General features: G+C 39.9%; 1 protein-coding gene across 19 annotated transcripts in view; it reads left to right on the top strand.

The window, feature by feature from the left end:
• Nucleotides 1-25,120, top strand: part of DLG1 (discs large MAGUK scaffold protein 1) — a 321,932-nt gene that overhangs the window by 77,487 nt on the left and 219,325 nt on the right. For 17 of the 19 annotated variants that reach the window (XM_089675610.1, XM_089675624.1, XM_089675634.1 and 14 more), the window contains one exon: nt 17,847-18,011. In XM_089675610.1, coding sequence (XP_089531736.1) covers nt 17,847-18,011 — 165 coding nt within the window. Of the gene's footprint in view, nt 1-5,804; nt 6,009-17,846; nt 18,012-25,120 lie in introns of those variants that run through there. The other 2 variants (XM_089675626.1, XM_089675620.1) reach the window with 1 other exon arrangement.

Here is a 25,120-nt window from a genome sequence, read left to right as displayed (position 1 = left end):
ACAGTAGAAATCACATGGCTTCCAGTGGTGCCTGTTCATGTCAATGCAGCGCAGCTCTGATGTGACGTTTGGGAAGGGTCTGTGCTACTTTGGCGTGCGTGATGCAGTACAATTTGTGCTCATCGAAATCTCATCTATGTACCTCTTCTTTTTTTTTTTTTTTTTTTTTATGCCTTTTGTATGTGCAATTTGTGCTGATTGTTAGCTGGCGGAGTCCTGACAACCAGTGACTCATCCCTGCTGTTAGCAGGGAGCTTGACTGACAGCAGGGATGAGTCGCAGTAGTTGAAACACACCTTTTAAAAACTCACGAAGTTGCAATACAGCTGCACAACAAAATTGCATTGAAAATCTGACCAAAATCGCACTGCACCAGTGTGACCCTAGCCTAAATCTCACTAAAAGAATTTGTGTGTGGAGGGTGGAACACTGACAAACAGAAAAATTGTAAACCAACCCTCTTAATACCCCCTCCTCCTCAGCATGCCTCAGTTTTTTTTTTTTTTTTTTTTTTTTTTTTTGCAACAGTCCTAGGAGGATGGACATCATTTCTTTAGCTCTGTTGAAAGAAAGGTCTTTTGCTTAAATATTTTTTGTCACTTTTATTCTGTGAGTTTTTCTTCTGTCAAGATTCCTCACTACATTGTTGTTCGAGCTGGTCTTTTGCATGGGCCTGGATGTGACCTTCAGGCACTGGGCTCGGTGTTGTGGTATTTTCAAGACCTTCATGCACTGGGGAAAAATTACAAAATCTTGTGCTTTGTCCCAATGCTTCCTCAGTGAGGAAGCCAACATGCTTGAAGAGAAATACAGACGGTGGAGGCATTGAGGGCCTGATAGCGACAGCCAAAGAGCCACAGTTTACACAGGTCTGCTTACCCCAGCACTATTCCCTACACGATCTCATCTCTAATATTCCAAAATCCTTAGAATAGGCCAGGCTACTCAGCCCTGGCTTGTTTTTAACATGCTGGGCTGGCCTATAATGTTGCTTTGTACCAGTGTTGTGGAAGGAACCAGGGTGGCCTGGCACCATTTTAAGCTCTACAGTGTGCCTGGCTGTTTTGCCCACACACCCCTCGAGTGGTGCCTTAGTATGCCTGCGCAAATGAGCGCTATTGCACCTATGTGGCCCAAAGTGCAGCCTCATTCTCAGAGAGGGTACTGTACATGGGCACTCTACCTCTTCCTTTTTTTTTTTTTTTTTTTTTTTTTTTTATTCTGGACTGACATCCCCTGGTTCATTCTCATGTTGTTATTGAGAGTGTTACTAGTGGTTTATTTGCACTACTCCTGGGTTATAATGGCCTACGAGAGTTGGAAATCGAGGCATTCCTTTCCTGCTCTACTGCAACTGCAATTGTGAGTATCCATTTTGGAACAGATGGGCTCAGTGGTGCAAGCTTAATCTTCAGCGCCATTTGGAGTTAGTAGTACATCTGTTCAGGGCCCTAATGCCCTCTTTGCTGATTTGCCTCCATTGTGGCTCCCTACCTTCTAGTCATTTGGCAAGCCCACTGAACATATCAGCTGCCTCCTTCCTTTGTAGAGAGGAACTTTCTGCCACAATGTCAGAGTTCATGGGCAGAATGTCTACCCTTATTGAGGCCATAGCAAGGATCACAGCCATGTCCCCTTGACCTTCCTTCCTGAATCAGTTTTTGATTTTGCCCTTGAGCCAGTGAGAGGAGGAGGATGGTCTGACGTCCCATCCGGTGTTTGTGTTGGTACGGCGACGCAGGTTCTCCTCGTTGCTTCTGTGGTGTTTAGCCAGGATGTCTCAGCGGGAATGGGGCGTGTTGGAGCTCTTTTGATCCATTCTTATGAGGAATTTGGAGGAGGAGGAGATTTAAAGTTGCACACCCTTAAGGATACCAGTATTACTGTATATGCCATGGAGAGGATCCTTTGTTTTTTACTATTGAGATCCATCCGGTTGAGGATAGTCTACCTGTATTTATGCTTTGTGACTCCTTGTGGGTCGCAGTTTGAAGGTGAGCGTGCACACTAGGCAGTGATGGATCGCCCGTTTGTTTATGGTCACTGATTTTTTTCATGGCTTTGTGCTGAAGATAGTTTGTGTTTTTGGGCCTATTTTGTCCTTTTTTTGCCCTTATTTATCGCCATTGATCTTATTTGGTTTTTTATATATTTTTATGTATTCATTGAACACTTGATGTTTTGTACATTCACTTTTTGGTCACGTTTCATCTTTGTTGCTACTTTTTTATGCCACTGTATCGCCATTGACAGCGAATTTGTTTTTCTTATATGTTATCTTTATGCTATTTATCCACTGAACACTGGATGTTTTCTGCATTCACTATTTGGCTACTTTTCATCCGTATTGCCACTTGATACACATATTGTGGATTCACTCCTATGGATATTCCTTTGCACATTAGTTATATGGTTTTATGTGGATTGTTTACTCATGTTTGGGTTTATGTGATTGTTCACTCATTTATTCACTTGGATTGCCCAAAGTTGTCTTACAGTCTGTCAAACCATTGCTCTCTGCACTAAATATATGGCCTGGATTCCCAGTGCCATCTCTATAAATCCTTCTGTCCAGTTGGTTGGACCTTTTGTCAGCCTTGTGCTGCTGTGTGATTGGTTTGGTTGTTGGAGTTAACCAAATTCTCAGAATGAGACTTTTCTGTACACGTGCAGGATTATTTGGCTTAAAGTGAATTTTTTTTAATTCAAGTAACATTTCATACTTACCTGCTCTGTGCAGTAGTTTTGCATAGAGCAGCCCTGATCCTCCTTTTTTTGGGTTCCCTGCCAGTGCTCCTAGTTCCTCCCCTTGGTGAGTGCCCAAGCTGCTTGCTTCAGTTCGTTAGTGTATCTAAATCTGCTAGTGCATCTAAGGGCTTGTTTACACATGTATCAATGTTCTGTGCTTAAGTAGTATTTATTTAGCCTTTTTAAAGTGGTTGTAAAGTCTCTTCTAAAAATCATCATAAACCTTCTTCTCTTGTAGGTCAAAATAAACTGCAGTAAGTTTTTGTTTTTTTTTTTTGTTTTTTTTTGTGGTGTGTTTTTTTTTTTTTTTTTTGTGAATTTTTTTTGTGAATACCTTTTCAAGCAGCACTTCTGCACTGTCATGTCTTCCTTTTTTCTTCTGATTCCCGTTCACTGAGTCCAGTAGAAGGGGAGTTGGAAGAGGAATCTGTGCCTTCAAACCTAGTGTCAGCACAGTGCTGATTGGCGCTGTGCCGGTCACGTGTAAAAAAAAAAAAAAAATGGAACTGCTGTTAAATGAAAAGTAATTCAGTGTGGGAGGGGCAGGGTCAACTTCACACACAGAGACAGACCAAGGAAATGAAATGGAAAGGAGGGGGAGAGGGAGATACAGGCATGCTGAGGGGGGAGAGAGATAATGTAAAGACGTAAACTGGCCGCGTTATCGTGGATCAGCAGCTATGATTAGCATGGTCCGTTTACAAAGAGGAACAGGCAGGATCAACCAGGTATTATGTATTACTGCACAAAATAAAAAAACAATGCAATGGCTAACACATCCTGCTGACTTGTATCTGTTTATGTATGTTATTGGTCTGCTCTGAAGCTGGTTGGGGGTGTCTTGAGCTTGTTGTATTATTAAAACAAAAACTTCCTTAATAAAAAAATTGAAATCGCAAAAAAACAATGCAAGATCACTTATGCACCTTGGCCTCCCTTAACCACCTCCAGTCTGAGCTATTTCTGGCGCTTTTTGTTCACATGCAACAATCAATATTTTTTTCTAGAAATATAATATATTTTTAAAGCAGAGGCCCTAGAGAATGAATTGGTTGGTTTTACAATTTTTGTATGTCACACAATATTTGCGCAGTGGTTTTTCAAAGGCAGTTTTTTAAGGAATTTTTTTTTAAATTTTAAAGCAAAAAAACAAAATTTATAACCCATTTTTGGTCAACTATAAAATATGGTTGTGCTGAGTAAATGGATACCAAACATGTCACGCTTTAAAATTTCACATGCCTGTGCAACCGCGACAAACTACATACATTTTACTATCCATAGGTGATTCTGTAAAAACCTTTATACGTTTATCACTTTAGATTTACAGAGGAGGTCTGGTCCTTGAATTGCTGCTCATGATCTGATGTTTGCGGTGTTTGTGTGGGTCCGAAGTGTGCATTCGCCTTTGCAGGGATGGGGGTACTTTAAAATTTAACAACATTTCCCTGTGTGTAACACAGCATGCAGCTAAACCCTCCCATTATGCAATGAGCCAGTCTGCATGTAATCTTGAAGCTTTATTAACATAACAGGGTGGGTGAAACGATTAGGGGGAAAAAGTACATATAATCAAAATGACTCGCACAAAACATGATGATGTGATTAGGCTGTTGATGGCAATGCTGCCTGTAGGGGATGCAAGTTCAGTCCATGACGTGCTGCATAGAATTATGGCTGATTCCTTTCCCTTGGTTTCTAAGATGGAGTCTGAGCTCCCGGGATGCATCTTTCTCAGAATATTAATTTTTATTCTCTTTGCTCTGATCTAAACAGTCTCTAGTTTCTGTAAAACAGTGATTTTTTTTTTTTTTTTGTCCAGGCTCCATCTACTGGCCAAATTTATTTATGCTGGGAGGAATGGTGAATTTCTCTGCTGAAGGCAGAACACGTTATGCACTGGGATATATTCGAGAACAAGGACAGAGCAGCTCTAGCTACTTCCTGTTTGTACAGGGCAGCTGTGTGGTAACACCATTTGCTTCTGTGTGCAGGCAAAAGCATCAAGCCTGTCATCAATACTCAGTGCCAAGTAGGAACAGAGGCATTGAGCATTTGCCAGTGGCAAAGCTTTTTGTTTCTGCAAAGTTGAGCAGGACTAAGTCAAGTGTCAAAAGGATCAAGGTATCTGAATATCAATTCACCTGCCTGCTATGACGCCACAAGCTAACCACGCCTCAAAGTAGTTCATTTCCTCTACATCACTTCCCCTTTAAGCACCTCCCACTAGAAAAGCGACTCTTCCATGGGCATTTATCGAGCATTCTTGAAGCTTTTTCAATGCTTCATAAACACAACAAAAACACTTAATAAACCCCTCATGCTATAGGGATATTAATAAGCATTACTTCATCATAATCAACACGCATGTGAACAAATCCCAACACTACGCTCCCCTCAGACTGACAAAGCTGTTGTCCAAAGGTGCCCTTCATCCAGCGTGGGGGCACTTTAATACAGAAGGTGTTACCAGAACACCAGGTGAAAACCGGGTGAAAAAACATTACACACAAGAAAACGAATGCACCCACATCTGATTGGCAGGCTACATTTACATTACATTTCTGGTTTTGGGTTTAATACCACTTTAAGTCTATTAAGTAGATCAAAAGATAGGAAATGAGAAGACTATTGGGGTTTACATACATTTTAAGTAGTTTAAATTGATGGCTAAAAATCATTGACTAGAAATATCCTTTTATTTGCCAGTTTTTTTTTTTTGTTTTTTGTTTTATACATGTGCTGCTTGTACCCCATATAATTTAATTAATATTTGCCTGGTAATATATTAAAGAAAGTGCTAATTTCTACATCACTTAATATATTCCATTGCTGGTTTCATCTTCTGAATTTCTTTCAGTAAGCTAGTTGCCCCTCCTTCAGAGCAGCTTGGAGCCTCTGGATGTCCCTACTGCTTCAGTTGCTTCTTTTTGTGAGAGCATTTGAGGAAATGCTAAAACAGCAAGTGCAGCAATAAGCAGTATCGTAATTTTTGTCTTTCCTCATTTAGCAGCTGCTTGAATTCTTATTTCTAGGAGAAAATTCTGTTTTAGAGCTTGCTTTTTATTTAAATGTCTAAACCAGTTGCCAAACACTTGCAAAGACCTTGTCCTGGAACCCTTATAACAGATAGGTTAAGATGTCCTGGCTCGGAAAAGATATCTTCCAGTATCAAAAACCTGGATTGCTTCTCTCCAATGCTTTGCCACTGTAAGGTGGCATGTAATAGCAGCACTATATCTTTAATTTTTGGATGTAAGGTACGTACACTGTTATGTCTTTGATAAGCTAGCAATGTGATGCAAATAGTTGTAGTAGCTTTAATAGGTACGTTTACTTCTTGCCTGTGTGTTAATCCTTTTTTTTCATTTCTTGACACGTTTTTCACCTTTTTGACGTTGATGTGAAAACTTATGATTTTTTTTTTTTTTTTTTTTTTGTACTTAAACAACTGGATGGTGAGAGCACTGTAACTGTTTTTTGGCTTCTTTTGTTCTTGCCTTTTAAAATTTTGCTTTAAACTCAGAACCGTATTTTATATTTCAGCATTTATTTTATTGGATGTGTATTTATTACTCTAACAATATTATGTCTAATGTCAAAGGCAGATCAGTTTTTTTATGCCTCTGGGATCTTGTCGCTGTGTGTTTGGATGCGGGATCTGCTTTCCATGCAGAGCAGGATATTGGTATGTAAAATAAGGGGTTGATTAGTTTTAGGGTTTCGTTTATGAATCGCCCTTAGGTTAGGTTCATACCTTTTTTGTTGCTTGTGCAGTTTTACTTTATTTTATTTTTTTTGCACGGTCATTGAAGTCTGTGGGGCTAAAAAAAAATGCGTATTGATGCACAATAAAAATCATAGTTTTTCCAGGTGCATGATAGCACAATGCATAGGTGTGAATAAGACAAAAGCAAACAATGGGGACTAGTTATGCATTAAAACATTAGGCAACTAGAACTTTACTGCCTGGAAATCTTTTAAATCTCATGCCCTTCCAGGAGTGTTGTATTATTGGTCCCCTGCTGAGCACCGTGAGTTCTTCCACTAGCCACCTACGTTACTGCTGGACACATAGTGTGAGCCCAGTGTGTTGAATAAAAGAGGGTTAAAAACTAAGTTCACCTTTTAAAATAAATAAATGCACATATTTTTGCAGGTAAAGTGTATGGAGATAAATATACAGTATATCTATTTAATTATATTTTTATATTTTTTTCTTGGAAGCCAGAAGAGCATTTCACCTATGGTTAGCAGATTCTGGGTGCAATATCAGGTTTTTGCAGATACTGCCTACAACTTTTTGCCCATACCTCTGTATGGACTTTGTTTTTGAAGGCTTTGGAAAGTGTAAATGAACTACGAGAACAGTCACTGGTGCCCACACAGTTCATTGAGAGCTACAAGCTATCTGCCACAGCGATAGATGGGACTTACAGTTCTTTCACAGATTCCTGTGAATGGATGATGCAGCTGTGTAGGCGGAGCTGTTTTTAACCTGTAATAACTGGTATGGGAAGAAGAACCCCCATCCACTGTCACAGGCAAGGGGTGGGGGTTGTGGGCAGGTGCTGTATAGTAACATATTATATTGCACCCTAAATATGGGTGTAACATGTTACTAAAGGTGAACTTCTTCTTAAGGGCCAATTTTTAGTTTTTTTATTTGTTTTTGTGGGCTTACTTATTTTAGGCATTTAAAAAAAAAAAAAAGCTTCAGCCAAAACCTTTTAACCATTTTGATGATAGGTTAAAACGTATATTTGGTTTTATAGCTGTATGTTCTCCCTGCTTTGGTGCTTTTTATCACTCTATACCATTAAAGGTAATCACTGATGCATAGTACAAATGTTCAACAGGAACATTGAAAGCATTAAAAACAATATGACAGCAGAAATACTCCCAGTAAGAACTAGACAGCAATTTTCTCCTTAGTTACTGTATGTACTAGGCTTTAATCTGAATGACCGGTCATTCGATTTTCCACGAAAGTGCTTATGATGTAGTGGGATTTCTATTGACATGTATGAAAATTTGAATCTGACAAAGGTAAACATAGCTACGTAGTGGAAGTGAAGGGTCGTTCTATGCTTTTGAGCATGTGAAATTTTTTCTATTTGAATTTCCGTGCAATTACTGTACACATGGATCCAAAATCGGATGTTATGTTCTCGTACGATAAACATTTTCTAGCCTGCACCTTCCGTTTTTGTCTTCTGAAAAGTCGAAATCTGCTGTCAAACCTTATACTGACGATCAGATAATTGGCCTATAGTTTGACAAAAAACATGTTTCTTCCGATTTTTCTTATCGTGTGTATGGGTCTGTAGAGTCTAAAGCCAAAACGTTATTTTTAAGTTTAGTATAAACTTGCACATTCACATGACTGTTCCTGGCTGTACACTACTTACCATATTTCTGCAGTTCATACTGCCAAGTGTTGTTGATAAGCAGCTGACCAGAAGCCTGTAGAAATCAGTGATAGTCTGATAATGACAATGGCTGTTTTTCTTGAGTGAATACATTTCAGGGCAGATAAGCAGCTGTTTGTAGACTGGTTTGCATCCAGTGCTGCTCATCTGTCCCTAATCTTAAGTAATCTCTCATTGTGTGATTACATGTGGATAGCTGTGAAGCCTCTCAGCCTGCCATTGATTTGCCCAGGCTTCCTGTTTGCAGTTGATCAAAAATACCTGGCCATACCTGCTACAGAAATGCACTGATTTGGGTGGTGTATGGCCTAGAACTGCCTTGTGAATTAGCCATTATTTGTTCAGGTAGTGGAGGGTTAAACAATACTGGGGTGCATTAGTTTACCCCAAGAGGCTAGCAGATGATATATGCTATATATCCAGTCGACCTCCTTTCTATACATATGCAGAAGACTTTGGTTCAAATGTTGGATGTTGTAATATGTAGTATTAACACTAGTTCTAACGCTGGCTATGCACTAATCTTTTTTCATTCAGCCTGTATCCACCAAAACGCTTACACATTCCTATATCCACAAACAGCGTAGTTGAACAATACACCCCTGCCAGGCTATTTGTCTACTATTAGAATTTTGCTTGATTCAGAGGAATTGTTCAAAATTAGAACTATGAATGAACAGATTAAATCTACAGTACACAGAAGAAACATACCTTTATGGCGTCTTATTGCGCAAATTACTAGCATGTGAAAAAAAGAATGTAAACATGATGCTAAATTCTTTCTAATAAAGTGTAGAATTTATAAATCTGTATGGGTGCTGATCCTCTCCTTCTAAGGAAATGCTACTAAAAGTGTCAACTGTGTGTGTACATTTACCCATTTTTATCAATATCACTGCATTGGGTTTGAGGATTGACAAATGTTTTGGTGAGACATCTGAAGATTTACATTAACACTGCAGAGTATTTAGACACATAAAGAAGTAAAAAAGTGCACAAATGGTTCATCTTGCATTTCTTCTGGTGGCAAGAGCTGCTGAATAACTTGAACAGTTGCATGTTATAGTATTTTTTGTGGAAACTCCTTCCATGTGTCCATACTGAGTTAGTCTTACTATAACTGCTGTATTTTTCTGTCACGCAGTAAAAAAAATTGATCCATTTAGGAGGGGTTCAGTCAGGGGCGGGCTGACCATTTGGAAACTCGGGCACCGCCCAAGTGCCCGGGGTCAGTAGGGGGCCCCATGAGATGCCCCTGGTACCTTTCATAGGCTTTTTTGAGTTTGGGCAAGGACACGGGCCCCATGAGTTGTCAGTCTGCCCCTGGGTTCAGTATTTTGAAGAGAATCACATTTACTTGACAAAGGCTTATATCTGTACTTGATTACAGACTGGACATTATCATGTGGTGACGTAAAAAAAAAAAAAAAAAAAAAAAAAATCTGCCAGAAATTGGGCACAATTGGGAGAGGTGGAAAGCTTAAACAGTAAATGCTTGTATAGATTACACATACATATTTGATTCTATTCCACATTACATATTCGATTGCTGTGGACCTTGAAACCTTTCTTTCTGTTGTTTTGTGTTTTTTACTTTTTTTTTTCTTACTAATAAGTGTGTGTGTGTGTGTGTGTGTGTGTGTGTGTGTGTGTGTGTGTGTGTGTGTAAAATATTTTTTTTCTATACCTTATGCATTTAATCTGATTTATTCAGTGTCACAAAATAATTTTAATGTCCTGTGTATGCTTTTGGCTATGCCCGAGTCGAAACAAAAGATGTGGGTCATTTTTGTTGCTCAGTAAGATAACCAATGACATGTAATGTAGTGCTTGTCAAGGACCTAGTTTCATCTTGTACTGTTGTCATTGCTTTTGGCTGTTTTACTCTGTGAAGGATACAGAGAATGGCAATTAGAACATTACATTTATGTGGTATTCTATGTGATCATCAATCTATCCATTCTGAACTAGTTTATGTAACCTGGTTACATTTAGCATATTCATTTACAAATATAAGGAAATATTGTGTGTGGTGTTGATTGTTTTGTGAATTTATTCTGTATGTTTTATTGTTTGAGTGTAGCTTGACATTGTGGATCCGAAAGTATGTAGTAGTTATTTTTGTTTTGATATTATTAACTGTGTATTTGTGTCTGTTTGCATGATTCTTTGTCCCCATATGCAGTGTCCCCTCAAAGCTGTTGGAACATCTTTCCACCTTTTTATTTTCACTTCCCCTGATGTACATTTCATGCATGTTTTTGTAAGTTTGATGGCAACTGTTTATTTCTGCATTATGAGATGGCACTCTATATACAAATATATAAAATATATTTTAAAGTCTCCATCTGTAACCTGTAAATTACTGAATGCAAAAACGGAAAATAATGGACATTATAGATGTTGTGTCATAAATATAAACTTTTATTTGTAAAGTCTGATCAGTGTTCTGCATAAAGTGAGAATGAACATTGATTTATTATTGGTTGGTGGTTATGCTATAGAACACTGGACAGGTAAGTAAAGGACTGTGGTCTGCCAGAAAGTGTGTAATATGCAACACAGATGACAAAATTAGTCCAACTCCAGAAAGTACTCAAGGTGGGCTACCCTGGAACTAGGATTTACCGGTGGGCTACTGGAAAAACATTTTCAGGCGCAGATGGGTAGTGAAGAGCGGATTGCCTTCTGTTTAGATTTGGAACTAATTTTATTTTGCAGGATTAATCCTGTACATCCTGCTTTTAGGAGTTGAAGGCATAGGGCCTGGTATGGCTAAGGAAGAGGAGATGGGAATGGGGGGGGGGTGCTTGCTTGCTTGTCAGGCTGCATGCTTGGATAAGGGTTTGGTATAGATTTTGGAAGGGACCCTACGGCTTTATTTTATTTTTTTTGCAGTGGGGGTTCCCCATAGAAATACATACCTGAGGGTTTTTGCTTTTTTTTTTTTTTTTTTAATAGAACACATTCAGCTGTCAGCCGGTAACCCTGCGGACAACTGATTACTCACCGTTGCTAAGGATGCTGCAGTCGGCTTCCCAGCCCATTCCTTAACCACCAGCTATTCACTGGTTAAGGATGGGGGTGGCCCCGCTCCTTAACACTGAAGCTACTAAACGTAGCTTGCGCACTAGGCTAAACACTGCTAAATGTCGTCGAACACTAGAACATTAGCTCTTTTTTTTTTTTTTTTTTTTTTTTTTTTTTTTTTTGTCCAGTGTTTCTAAAGCAGTTTTTAGCTTTCTAGTGTGCAATGAAGCCTTTTTCTGGGCTGTCTTCAGCTTGGCTTTGCCAGTGTCCAGTTGTCCTGAAAGTAGCATTAAACTCCAGTGTTCTCTAGGAAAAGGATTTTTACAGGACAACAAATCCAATTTAGGGTACCCTAAACAAAAGCATTTAAAGCTTAGCTCTATAAAGTCAGCAATTTTTTTAAAAGTTCAGCTACAGTGGGGCAAAAAAGTATTTAGTCAGCCACCAATTGTGCAAGTTCTCCCACTTAAAAAGATGAGAGAGGCCTGTATTGGCATCATAGGTAGACCTCAACTATAAGAGACAAAATTAGAAAAAATATCCAGACAATCGCATTGGTTGATTTGGAAAGAATTTATTTGCAAATTATGGTGGAAAATAAGTATTTGGTCAATATCAAAAGTTCATCTCAATACTTTGTTATATATTCTTTGTTGGCAATGACAGAGGTCAAACGTTTCCTGTAAGTCTTCACAAGGTTGGCACACACTGTTGCTGGTATGTTGGCCCATTCCTCCATGCAGATCTTCTCTAGAGCAGTGATGTTTTGGGGCTGTCGCTGGGCAACATGGACTTTCAACTCCCTCCAAAGGTTTTCTTTGGGGTTGAGATCTGGAGACTGGCTAGGCCACTCAAGGACCTTAAAATGCTTCTTACGAAGCCACTCCTTCGTTGCCCGGGCGGTATGTTTGGGATCATTATCATGTTGGAAGACCCATCCATGTTTCATCTTTAATGCCCTTGCTGATGGAAGGAGGTTTTCACTCAAAATCTCACGATACATGGCCCCATTCATTCTGTCCTGTACATGGATCAGTCGTCCTGGTCCCTTTGCAGAGAAACAGCCCCAAAGCATGATGTTGCCACCCCCATGCTTTACAGTAGGTATGGTGTTCTTTGGATGTAACTCAGCATTCTCTCTCCTCCAAACACGACGAGTTGTGTTTCTACCAAATAATTCTATTTTGGTTTCATCTGACCATATCACATTCTCCCAATCCTCTGGATCATCCAAATGCTCTCTAGCAAACTTCAGACGGGCCCCGACATGTACTGGCTTAAGCAGGGGGACACGTCTGGCACTGCAGGATCTGAGTCCCTGGCGGCGTAGTGTGTTACTGATGGTAGCCTTTGTTACGTTGGTCCCAGCTCTCTGCAGGTCATTCACTAGGTCCCCCTGTGTGGTCCTGGGTTTTTTTCTCAGTGTTCTTGTGATCATTTTGACCCCACGGGGTGAGATCTTGCGTGGAGCCCCAGATCGAGGGAGATTATCAGTGGTCTTGTATGTCTTCCATTTTCTAATTATTGCTCCCACAGTTGATTTGTTCACACCAAGCTGCTTGCCTATTGCAGATTCAGTCTTCCCAGCCTGATGCAGGTCTACAATTTTGTTTCTGGTGTCCTTCGACAGCTCTTTGGTCTTCATAGTGTAGTTTGGAGTGTGGCTGTTTGAGGTTGTGGACAGGTGTCTTTTATACTGATAACAAGTTCAAACAGGTGCCATTGATACAGGTAATGAGTGCAGGACAGAGGAGCCTCTTAAAGAAGAAGGTACAGGTCTGTGAGAGCCAGAAATCTTGCTTGTTTGTAAGTAACCAAATACTTATTTTCCACCATAATTTACAAATAAATTCTTTCCAAATCAGCCAATGTGATTGTCTGGATTTTTTTTCTCATTTTGTCTCTCATAGTTGAGGTCTACCTATGATGCCAATTACAGGCCTCTCTCATCTTTTTAAGTGGGAGAACTTGCACAATTGGTGACGGACTAAATACTTTTTTTGCCCCATTGTATACTATGAGTTAAGTTCAATGATGTGTATTCCTCCTCGTGGATTACGGTTTATTTTACAAATGACAGGTTTATTGTGCTCCAGGAAGATAGCTTTTGCAGCTCTGACACTGGATGCTCTGGTCCAGGCTCCATAAAAGTACAGAATCAATGCATCTGCTATGCCTGCCTCTCTCCTCCTTCTGCTTAATCTCAGAAGCCTTTGTATTATGTGAACTCATTCCTCATTGGAAGGTGCGCATGCACATTTTTTTTTTTCCATCAAAGTGGCTAAATTCCTGGAATTCAGCTTTAAAGCAGAGTTCCACCCAGAAGGGAAAGTTCCCCTTTAATGCTCTGTCCCCTGCTCCCCATTAAGGATTGGCACCTTTGGGAAATGGGGGGGGGGGGGGAGTGGGTACCTGAATTTAACAGGTTCCCACTTCCACTGCGATCGCCCTATTATATGAGCTGAAACCCATGTGAAACAGGCCTTAGCTTTTACAACCATTTTGTCCCTTAGATTTCAGGGGAACCCAGTTTTTCCTCCCAGCTTAAGGTAGAAAAAATGAGGTTGGTTTTCCAAAGAATTTGAGAGAGTGAATGTTGGTAAATAAGATGGTGTTTTTTACTTTTAAATACTCAATCATGCATAAAGTACATTTAAAGAAAATAAATGAGTTTGAGTTTTGGTAGATTGCAATGGGTTATTCAAGGTAAACACTTATTTGCTAATAATTGCTCTGCTAAGTGAACTACTCCGTTCAGTAAATCAACTCAAGCTGGTATGTCACTGCATTGAGATAATTATTGTGATTAACTCTGTTGTTCTGGGTACATTGGCCATAATTAGTTTTGGGTGTTAGTTTCTTTTTTAAGAAATGGAGTTTTTGATTCTTAAGTCTGGATTTAGTTTAAGGTGGTCTCTGATGCCAAGTGGTTAATAATTTAAAGTATCTCTAAAAGCAATACTTTTTTTTTCATTTTGCATAGAGTAAGAGTTGTAACCCCATCCCTTTTTTGCTATTTGTGTCCCAATGGGAAAATTTTCCTTCACTTCCTGTCCCATAGCCAAAACTAGAGGAATTTCTTATTAGTTCCTAAGTGAGGGAATCCTGATGTGTCACCGCAACTAGCTTCCCCATTGGAAAACTTCCCTTCTTGTTCTGAAGTCGAATCAAAATTTGCAGCAATAAAAACTGACAGGTATTGTAATCCCTCTGCACTTTTAACATTTTATGGCTTACTCTTGCCTATGCTCATTAGATAAAACAGCCATTGTTGTTATGCCCTCATAGTTTACAGTTAATGGTTGAAATGTCTGTGCAATATGAAGATGCACTCAATCTTGACATTTTTTCAGGAAGTTAGTGTAATTATAACTAGTGAGGCACTGACATTGTGCTGCGTTAACATAAATATGTTCCAAAATCTTCCCTGTAGCTATGCTGGCCATGGTTGGTTTCGTTGTCCAGATCTCGTCTCATTCCCTGGAGGAAATGCTAATGCTGCAAAATGATGTAGATATTATTTTTTCTAAACTTAGCACCTATTGTTTAGAAAACTGTCACTCTGTGGTCATTTTTAAAATAGAATTGCTGAATCGTTCATAGAGGTACGATGTATACTGGAAAAATTCATGTTTAATGAAGAAAACGGAATGTTTTAAATCAAAACTGTGTTGAAGTCTCTATACAGAGTTGTAGCTTTTACTCCTTAATCTTTTCCTAACTTTGCAGTCACAAACTGAAATTAAAGTGTTTTATCATTTTGGATTTTTCCTATTTGAACATATTTAAAATGGACTTCTAGATCTAGATAGATCTATATTTTTATTTTTTTTTTTACATTAAAGCGAACCTGTTGCCCATTTTAAGCTCCATCTGTGGCAGCCCTTTGCTATGCTTCTGTGTGTGGAAGAGCATTTGACCTTCCATGATAGTGCTCAGTCCTAGTGGCCAGTCGCTAGGTCTCGGCACCATCTCAAGGAGCTAATGGTGCTGAGGATATCTTTGTTTCCTTTAAGCTGTGGCATCCGGTGTTTTGGTGGTGGTTAGAACTTTGTTACTTAAATGGCACATTTTGTTCAGCTACACTATATTGCCAAAAATATTAGGACGCCTGCATTTATACGCACATGAACTTTAATGACATCCTTTTCTTAGTCCGTAGGGTTCAGTATTGAGTTGGCCAACCCTTTGCAGTTATAACAGCTTCAGCTCTTCTGGGAAGGCTGTCCACAAGGTTTAGGAGTGTCTATGGGAATGGCCATTCTTACAGAAGTGTATTTGTGAGGTCAGGCACTGATGTCGGCCAAGAGCCTGATTCACAGTTTCCTCTCTAATTCATCCCAAAGGTGTTCAGGTTGCGGTCTGGACTCTGTGCAGACCAATCAAGTTCCTCCACCCCAAACTCGGTCATCTGTGTCTTTATGGACCTTGCTTTGTGCACTGGTGTGCAGTCATGTTGGAACAGGAATGGGCTATCCCCAAACTGTTCCCACAAATTTCTGAGCATGAAATTGTCCAAAATGTCTTGATATGCTGACGCCTTAAGATTTCCCTTCACTGGAACTAAGGGGCCAAGCCCAACCCCTGAAAGACAACCCCACACCATAATCCCCTCCTCCACCAAATTTGGCACAGTGCAGTCAGGCAAGTACCGTTCTTTTAGCAACCTCCAAACCCAGACACGTCCATCGGATTGTCAGACAGAGAAGCGTGATTGGTCACTACAGAGGACACGTCTCCACTGCTCTGTAGTTCAGTGGTGGCGTGCTTTACAGCACTGCATCTGATGCATTGCATTGCACTTGATGATGTAAGGCTTGGATGCAGCTGCTCGAACATGGAAACCCATTCTATGAAGCTCTCTACGCACTGTTGTGCTAATCTGAAGGCCGCACAAAGCGTGGAGTTCTTTAGCTATTGACTCTGCAGAGAGTTGGCGAGTTCTTCACACTGTGTGCATTTGCTGACCCAGCTGTCATTTTATGTGGTTTACCACTTCATGGCTGAGTTGGTTGCTCCCAGTTGCTTCCACTTGGTTATAATGCCACTAACCGTTGACCGTAGAATATTTAGTAGCAAGGAAATATCACGGTTTGGATTTATTACAGGGCTTGACAAATTTTTCTTTTGTATGTAGGTGCCAGCTAAAATAGTTAGAAGCTAGCCATTTAAATCTGCTGCCCAGCGCCCAGAACTGTGTGTCACAAAAAAGAGCTATGTGGGCGGGCGGGATGGCACATTTGAAAGTATAAGTTCACCTTTACAGAAAATCATTAAGGACCCCTGCACACACTGGTCAGTGCCATCCTCGTGATAAGAAATTAAACCGTGGGGATTTCAAATCCCTGCATCAGTGAAGCGTTGTCTTGGTGCCTGACAGCAGACGGCTGACAAAAGCCCAGGTGACAGGACACAATCTCTAGTCGCTATGGCGGCCTGGGATTTGTTGAGTCCTGTCATATTGCACAGATGGCAACCTAAAACAGTACCACACTTGAATTCACTGATCTCCTTAGAGCTACCCATTCTTTCACAAATGTTTGTAGAAGCAGTCTGCGTGCCTTGGTGCTTGATTTTATACACCCGAGGCCATGGAGGTGACTGGAACACCTGATTCCAATGATTTGGAGGGGCGTCCCAATACTTTTGGTGATATAGTGTAGGAGTAAAAAATAGGAAACCTCCATATACAGTCTTACACCCACAGTTGATCCAGAGAAAGGCAAAAGAGCCCCAATAAAGCTTGATTAGTGGGATGGCAACTGTGAAAATATAAAACAAGCTTAATGTATTTTGTTACAGCAAGGTCTCTTTCACACAGTTAATACATGTTACCACGTTGATGTGCTGTATATACAGTATGCACCCTGCCGCAGATATACAGTAAAAATGAGCACTTGTGCTATAGTGCAGATGGTACAGCACAGACAATGATTATCTGCTGTGTTTCCACAAACAGTGCAGGCATTTGTTTTTGTGAAAGTTTATGGCCCTTTCAGAATTAATGGGCAGCTTTAATCCAAAGCATAAAATTGCACACATTACACTGTGCATGAGCCCCGGTAAGTGATCGATGTGCTGCTTTAGACCCCTGAATACCCTGATTTTCCAGTGTGTGGGATGGGTAGGTATGGTGCCAGTCGTTAACATCACTGAAGTAGATAGTGACTGTTGCATGCTTGAATTTTGTAGAGTAACTTTGAGGAGTTCTGGTGGCATTTTGAAGAATTCTACTGGATGTCATTGGGTACAATTTCAGGCAGCATTTAAAGCATCTTTAAAGTATTTTTTTACTATAGCTTTACTTTAGGGTCCATTGCAACACATGCACATAGGTAGTTTTTTTTTTTTTTTTTTTCCCCCCTTAAAAGACACTAAACCATAGCACATAGATGTGAACCAGCCATATTGGAAAAAGATGGGGTTTCTAAATGCATTTTTGTTCAAAATATTGCATTATGGCTTGTGTGAATAGGTCCTCAGGATATTTGTTACTTTTGGCTAGTGCATTAGACAAGGCGAAATGTTTTTCCATTTTTCTGCCTCCTTCTGCTAAAGTTAGGCTTTGTATTTTGATCTAGCTTCAGACTGATTAAACTCTCCAGTGGTAACCATGCTTTCTTTATTTTGTTTTAGAAATATCGATACCAAGATGATGATCTACCCTCCCAAGAACCCAGTTCCCCACACATCTTGAGTGATATCAGAAGTCCAGAGTTGGTTCAGGTTTCTGAGAAAAATATCTCCCAGATAGAGAATGTCCATGGGCTTGTATCACACGCTCATATTTCTCCACTAAAGGTAAATGCTTCTGTTTATACTTCATTGCTGATATAACTTAAATGTGACTTAACAAAACTCCTCCATATAGTTAATCTGTGTAGAGGGTTTGCGGGCATGTGTATTCTTTCATTTCTGCGTAAGAAAGTGCTCCATTAGAGAAGTAAATTATCTGGTAGAACATATGTTTCAAACTGAATTCCAGCGATGAAATATTGCTTAGTCCATTGTAAGTATGCATATGTCGTACCTGATCACTCTGGAAGTTATGAATCGCTTTAGTAGCCCAAGCTACTGTGATCATAGCAAAGATCTTCCGAATGTGGTCCGAGCGGTTACCTTTCTGCATAGTAACCACAGTGGGTTGTTCAATCTGTACAACTGCCATTCAGCGTACTTGCATTCCTCTCAATAAATACAAAGTGTTCCCTGATTGGACTAGATAAAAAATTGTGAGATCCTGGTAGATGTAGTTTTATAGCTTGCACAGAGGCTGACCAGTTATGTATGCATAGTTATGTTAGGCCGAGCTAGCCCAAAGTAAATATGCAAAATAGATCATCCCTGGAGATCAGCTTGAATGCACGAATACCTTGAAACTCACCCTTTTTACAAATAATTAAAAGGTGATTGAACACCCTACAGCCCCCACCTTACCCACCAGTCCCTGTTGCATTTATCTGGTGATTATTGGTCACTGCCCAAGCAGCCGATGCAGCGGGCAGGGGATTTGAAAGCCCTACTCTTTCAATCCTTTCCTTAGGGCTTCTGCGACAGATCAGAGCAGTTTTCAGTTTGTCAAAGTGGTCATGTGTCCGGTTTACTCTGGTCTGCCTTGAAAGAAAGGCTGGGCTTTCAAATCCCCAGACTGCTGCGCTGGCTGCATGGGCAGTTGCAGCTATTCACCCACAGAGGTAATTACAGTGGGGAGCTGTGTGGGGAGGGTCTAGAGCTTTTGGTTCATCTTTTTTAATTTTTTGTGAACAGTTGAACTTACTCTTTAGCCACTTCCACAATGGATGTACCCATACATCCTCTGGTTCCAGTGGTTCTAACGGGGTCTTCTTTTTTGTTGTAAACCTAGCAGTGCTCACTTTTACACCCTGCGGAAGGTGCTCGTTGAGATGCTTTTGAGGGCAGAGGAGAGATCTGTTCCGGTCCCTGCCCATGTCCTCATAAGGAATGTTGTTCATACCTCCTGATAGCAATAAAGTTGATTTAAAAAAAAATTAAAAGCCCTGTCCCAATGTACTCACGCTTAAATGCGAATGCATACATTGCTGTGGCCATCAGAGTGAGATAAATAATTCTAGCTTCACACTTCCTATTTAACTGTAAACTGGCAACTTGTAAAGGCTTTAAAAGCTTTGCTCATGGAGTTTAAGTACCATAGTTTGTCGCCATTCCACAGGCGTGTGAGCAATTTTAAAGTGTGATGTGTTGGGTATCTGTTTACTCGGTGTAACATCATCTTCTACATTTTACCAAACAATTGGCAATTGTGTTTGTGTGCAATAAAATTAATTTTAGTGTATTTAAAAAAAAAAACAAAACTGCTGCACAAATATCGAATGACATGAATTGCAACAGCCAATGTTCTTTTTTCCTCCAGGGCTTTACTTTCAGAAATATGTAATGTTTTGGGGTTCTAAGTAATTATCTAGTTAAGTGAAAATCAGCATTTTATTAATTTTTTTTTTGTTAATGTGAGAAGTATCAGAATTGGCTTGGGCAGTAAGTGGTTTATACAGAATTTAAATGTATCTGAGCGCCACAAACGGAAAACAGTTAAATTCTTCCATCAATGTCTCCATCCTTTATTTTGTATTACTCCATCCTTTATTTTGAAATTACTTTTAAAAAGCACCCCTCATTTCTAGCCATGGGCATCTTGATTAAGGACAGAGCATTTATGTAACAATTACTTCTTGGAATCCATCTGCATTTGTCATGATGTCCTACAAAATCTTGTGCATGTTCAGTATAATATTCATAAGTTGCCAGTACACTTTTGCAAGGACAGACATGCAAGCAGGAGGACATGTGGGTTTTTTTTTTTTCTTTTTTTTTTTTATGTTGCAGTTTACTAGTAAATGTTGAAGGTTTTTTCTTCTTTTTTAATGAGGACATGTTTAGTTGAGGGAACCCCTCCTCCAGATGAAAACAAATATAATATATCTTCCTGTCCATTTATGAGGGCTAGCAGCATGAGGATTAAAAATGGTTTATGTTTGAGAGAGTAAAGTTCTGTTTTAAGTTGTGTTAATGTACATTAGTCTGGTTCAGTCTTTTAATCTAATTCCCAAGATGTAATTTTATTCTCTGATGGTTAGTTATAAGGTTGATGCTGAGATCTTAGGAATACTGAATATCTTCTGTGGCGGTTTGCCCAGCTCCCACATGCTTTTTAGTACATTTTGTCTTAATGTTACAAAGGGGAAAAAAATCTGTCCTTTTGATGTTCTCATTTGTTAAGACCTAAGGCATTTTATTACGGCAGTTCAGTTTTAGTGTTCTCCTTTACTCAGTTGAGTGCAGCTAAAATATTCTTTGTGGTCTCCAATGCATTTTTTGGTTCCTAGAATGCTGTAAAAGCTTTGCCACAGGCAGGCAGAATTTTTTTTTCTGTGTTTTTATCTTTCCCTTATCCGTAGCAAACTTTGTAGTGCTAAGTGTTTTGTGTGCTATGTGTTTCAATTTCAGATGTGCTATGGTTATGCCAGGCCCATTTTTTCACTTTAGTCAGCTAATTTAAATAATGATATATTATATTTATAACATCTTTGAGAAACATGTTGGCTACTTTTTTGGACTGAAAATCCTGGTCGCTGAATAATTACCATGCAGATCCATTGACATGGATTTATCTGAAGTTAACCTCTATTAGAGCGACATTAAACTTTCATCACTGGATTGGTTCAGGTAAGTATTATGGGGCGTTAAGGGGATCCTTTGGCACAGAAGGTTTTTCACCTTCATGCATAGAATGCATGAAGGTGAAAAACCTTAAAGCTTTAAAACCACTTTAAGGTTCTGTCAGTCTCATTTAAAAAACAAAAAAACGAAGCCAAAGTTCCCTTTTAAGAAGAGAGCTTTTCTATATACCCTCTCTAGAGGCCCCTGTCCCATATCTCCCTTCCATTTTAGCATTTCAGGCTTTGTGCTCATAATTTTGATATTTTGGGGTTGTGCGATTCCTGCGCCCCTGTCTTACAATTGAAATATGTATCTGTCCTGCACACAGATCTCCTGCCTCTAGGCTTCCAGGTGCATAGACATTAGGTACTCCATGAAAAGACCAGTATGCCATGTAAAAGAGAGCTATTTTACTGCAAACGCAATCGTAGATGCATGCTTTATGGTCAATGCAGGTCCTCTTTGCCGGGCGCTTTGCCTTCACAAAGGGGACCTGTGTACTCTTGAAGCTTGTCAATGCTCACTATTTGCTGTAAAAGGTTTTTAACGTATGTGGAGTGCTGGCCTTTCTTCAGACTCCTGCCTCTGACCCCAATGTCACTACAGGACAGGACAAAATCAGTGGCACCTGTGCGTTGTGCTTGATATCTTACAATGTGTTGTGTAGAAAAAAAAGGGAGTACAAGCATGTGAAGACAAATGGAAAAACTCATTTATATCGACACATCAAGACTTGCATTTTTTTTTTATTTTGTTCTGTTTGCTTTATAACTGTTGGGTCTGGGGGTGGATACTTTGATGGGAGCAATATTCTGTTCTTTTTTTTTTTTTTTGAATAACGATAATGTTCTCTTTTGTAATGTTATATCACTTGAACTCTTTGAAGTTTGTAAAGATTTACATTAGCGCCTCTTAACACCTTCTTGTTATATCGACACCCTAAGGTTGGATTCACACATGCTTTGTTGCATGTTAACTTGGGTTGGGCAAAGCTAACATGTTTAAAGTAATGCTACTGTACCAGAAGAGACCAAACTAATGTACCAGTACCTTTTCCTGTGTACAGCTCATCACAACATATGGTAGAGTGTTACCATGCATTGTGGCGCCATTCAGAGTGACATTCACTTCAGGGCACAAAGATGCACACATAATCGGACTCTATTAAAACCACAGATACTTGCGCACCATTTATGTAAATTGTACCTTATTGGGGTACATTTGTATTTGGTTACAGTGCAGTTTAACCGCTTCCCACCTGCGGGACAGGAAGCTTTGCCGATGTCGGCTAATGAACCTGTATGTCAACCCGCATTGGCAGCTCCTGTGCGAGGCAGAGTGAGCACCGGGTGATCTCTTTATTACCAACTGATTAATCACAGCACTCCCATTGTAAACACATGACAGTAAAGAAAATTATCTTGAGGCCTGTGAGTGTACAGCAGCCTTTCAGGCTGCTTGTATGCTCAGACTTCAGTGCCAGCCGCCCCAGTCTAGTGCCCTTATGTCCCTGATCACTGCCCCAAATATCTATATTAATGCAGTCAGCCCGTCACCTGTCTCAGTGAGCACAAAAACACCCCCATACACGATTACCAGCGCCCTGATCACCGTCATTCCTCTTACCAGTGCCCTGATCACCATCATGCCCCTTAAAAGCTGTATCTGTCTCAAAAAAAATAAACATTTTGTACAGGTACAGTGTTGCATGACTGAGTATATGTCACTCACCAAGTGTGATAGTGCTGAAAGCTGAAAATTGTCCTGGACAGGAAGAGGGAGTGAAAGTGATTTGAAGTGGTTAAAAAAAAAAAAAAAAAAAAAATAGCATGGTGCATTTTGAATGTAAAGGAAGTAATGCTTTTATATAGAGACTAGTGGTAGTACACATAGATTGCTCTATATGCATGGTTTACACTGTTACCTGTGGCCACATTTTTTGGCTTGCATAAAAGCTCCTTTTATTTAACAAAAATGCCCTTAAATGGGTAATGTGTTCAAACACGCAAGTACATCCATAGAATGCATAGAATTGTGCTTGAAAACACATGTCAAACCAGATCTGTTTTTTCACATGCTAGAGATGGTCATTACTGTTGGCTATCAGTTACTCTTATTTCAGGGCTAGGCAAATCCAAGTGGTTTCAATAAAAATGGTACCTGGTGATTAGAACCAAACCATTTTACGGTGAGAAACAAGTAACACTTTTGGTATTCACAATAGCTAAGCACATAGAATACTATGCTGTTAACATTAGTCACAGCAGTGGTTCACACCAGAAATGCTCATTGAGGATTTAATTACTGAAAGAAATGAGCTAGAGCAGAAATGCCTTGATCTTGGGTCCATATCTGCATGAAGATGATCACAATCGCTGAACCCATATAGCTGATTATATAGTGAAGTTCCAGTGTTCATGGTGCAGTCCTAGTTTGCTGTGTGAATTTATCATACAAATAAGGTTTCTTTTGAGATTTCTGTTCTGCAACTTCCACTTCCAGAAGGTGCAACATTTTTATGAAAGATAATTAAAAAAAAGTGTTGGCTAACTCATCTGAGGCCAAACACTTTTAAAAAAACAAACACAAAAAAAAAACCCTTTACACCTTCACACTATGCTGTCATTGATAAGGGCACTGTGTGCAAAGGTATATATCAGTGCAATCTCCATTTCAAACACCTTTTGTATGGAATCTTGTACATGGCCAGTGCCTGAATTTATTATTATTTAAAGTGTACATCGCATTTTTATTTTTGACATGCCAAAGCTTAGCTGGTGTATATATTGTACCCTGTGATCACATACTTTGTGAGCATACAATTTCCTTTAATATAAATTGCTTTTCTGAGATTCATTTTTACTTTGACTTTAGAGTGTGTTTCTGTTAAAATATTAGTGTTCGCTGACTGAGAATAGAATATGAACTCTTCCAAGGGGGTGAAAACATTTTATAGGTGTGTTGTGTACCAGGAACAAAATCTATCCATCATTGGCCTGATGTAACAGCCCAATGCCACTCTTGCTTATACAGTACATCCAGACAGTATTCACAGCCTTACCTTTTGCCACAATTTATGTTACAGCCTTATTCCAAAATGTATTAAAATAATTTTTTCCCTCAACATTCTACAAACAATACCCCATAATGACAATGTGAAAGACGTATGTTTTTTAAATTAAAAATTAAAAAAAACCACATGTACATAAGTATTCACAGCCTTTGCCATGACACTCAAAATTGATCTCTGGTGCATCATGTTCCCACTGATCATCCTTGAGATGTTTCCACAACTTGATTGGAGTCCACCTGTGGGAAATTCAGTTGATTGGACATGATTAGGAAAGGCATAAACCTGTCTATATAAGGTCCCACAGTTAACAGTGCATGTCACCCATTTAGTCCAAGGTATTGTCCATAGACTTCCAAGACAGGATTGTATCAAGGCACAGATCTGGGGAAGGGTACAGAAAATTTTCTGCAGCATTGAAGGTCTCAATGAGCACAGTGGCCTCCATCATCATAAATGGAAGAAGTTTGGAACCACCAGGAATCTTCCTAGAGCGGGCCGCCCGGCCAAAATGAGAACCTTCCAGAAGAACATCCATCTCTACTATACAGGTCTGATTGGTGGAGTGCTGCAGAGTGGCCAGACGGAAGCCACTCCTCAGTAAAAGGCAAATGGCTGCCCACCTGGAGTTTGCCATAAGGTACCTGAGGGACTCTCATCAGACCAGAGAGTTTTTGTTTTTCTTGGTCTGAAACAAAGATTTAACTCTTTGACCTAAATGCCAAGCGGCATGTCTGGAGGAAACCAGGCACCGCTCACCACCTGGCCAATACCATCCCTACAGTGAAGTATGGTGGTGGCAGCATCATGCTGTGGGGATGTTTTTCAGTGGCAGGAACTGGGAGACTAGTCCGGATCAAAGGAAAGATGAATGCAGCAATGTACAGAGACATCCTTGATGAAAACCTGTTCCAGAGCAATCTGGATCTTAGATTGGGGTGACGGTTCATCTTTCAACAGGACAATGACCCTAAGCGCACAGCCCACATAACAAAGGAGTGGCTACGGGCTAACTTTGTGAATGTCCTGGAGTGGCCCAGACAGAGCCCAGACTTGAACCCAACTGAACATCACTGGAGTGGTCTGAAAATGGCTGTGCACCGACGCTCCCCATCCAACCTGATGGAGCTTGAGAGGTACTGCA

Source organism: Staurois parvus, unplaced genomic scaffold (genome assembly GCF_062004578.1).
Source record: "Staurois parvus isolate SC_StPar_1 unplaced genomic scaffold, SC_StPar_1.0 ptg000155l, whole genome shotgun sequence".
Classification (NCBI taxonomy): Eukaryota; Metazoa; Chordata; class Amphibia; order Anura; family Ranidae; genus Staurois; species Staurois parvus.
Note: the sequence above shows the minus strand (reverse complement) of the source record. Positions and strands in the feature narration are given on the sequence as shown.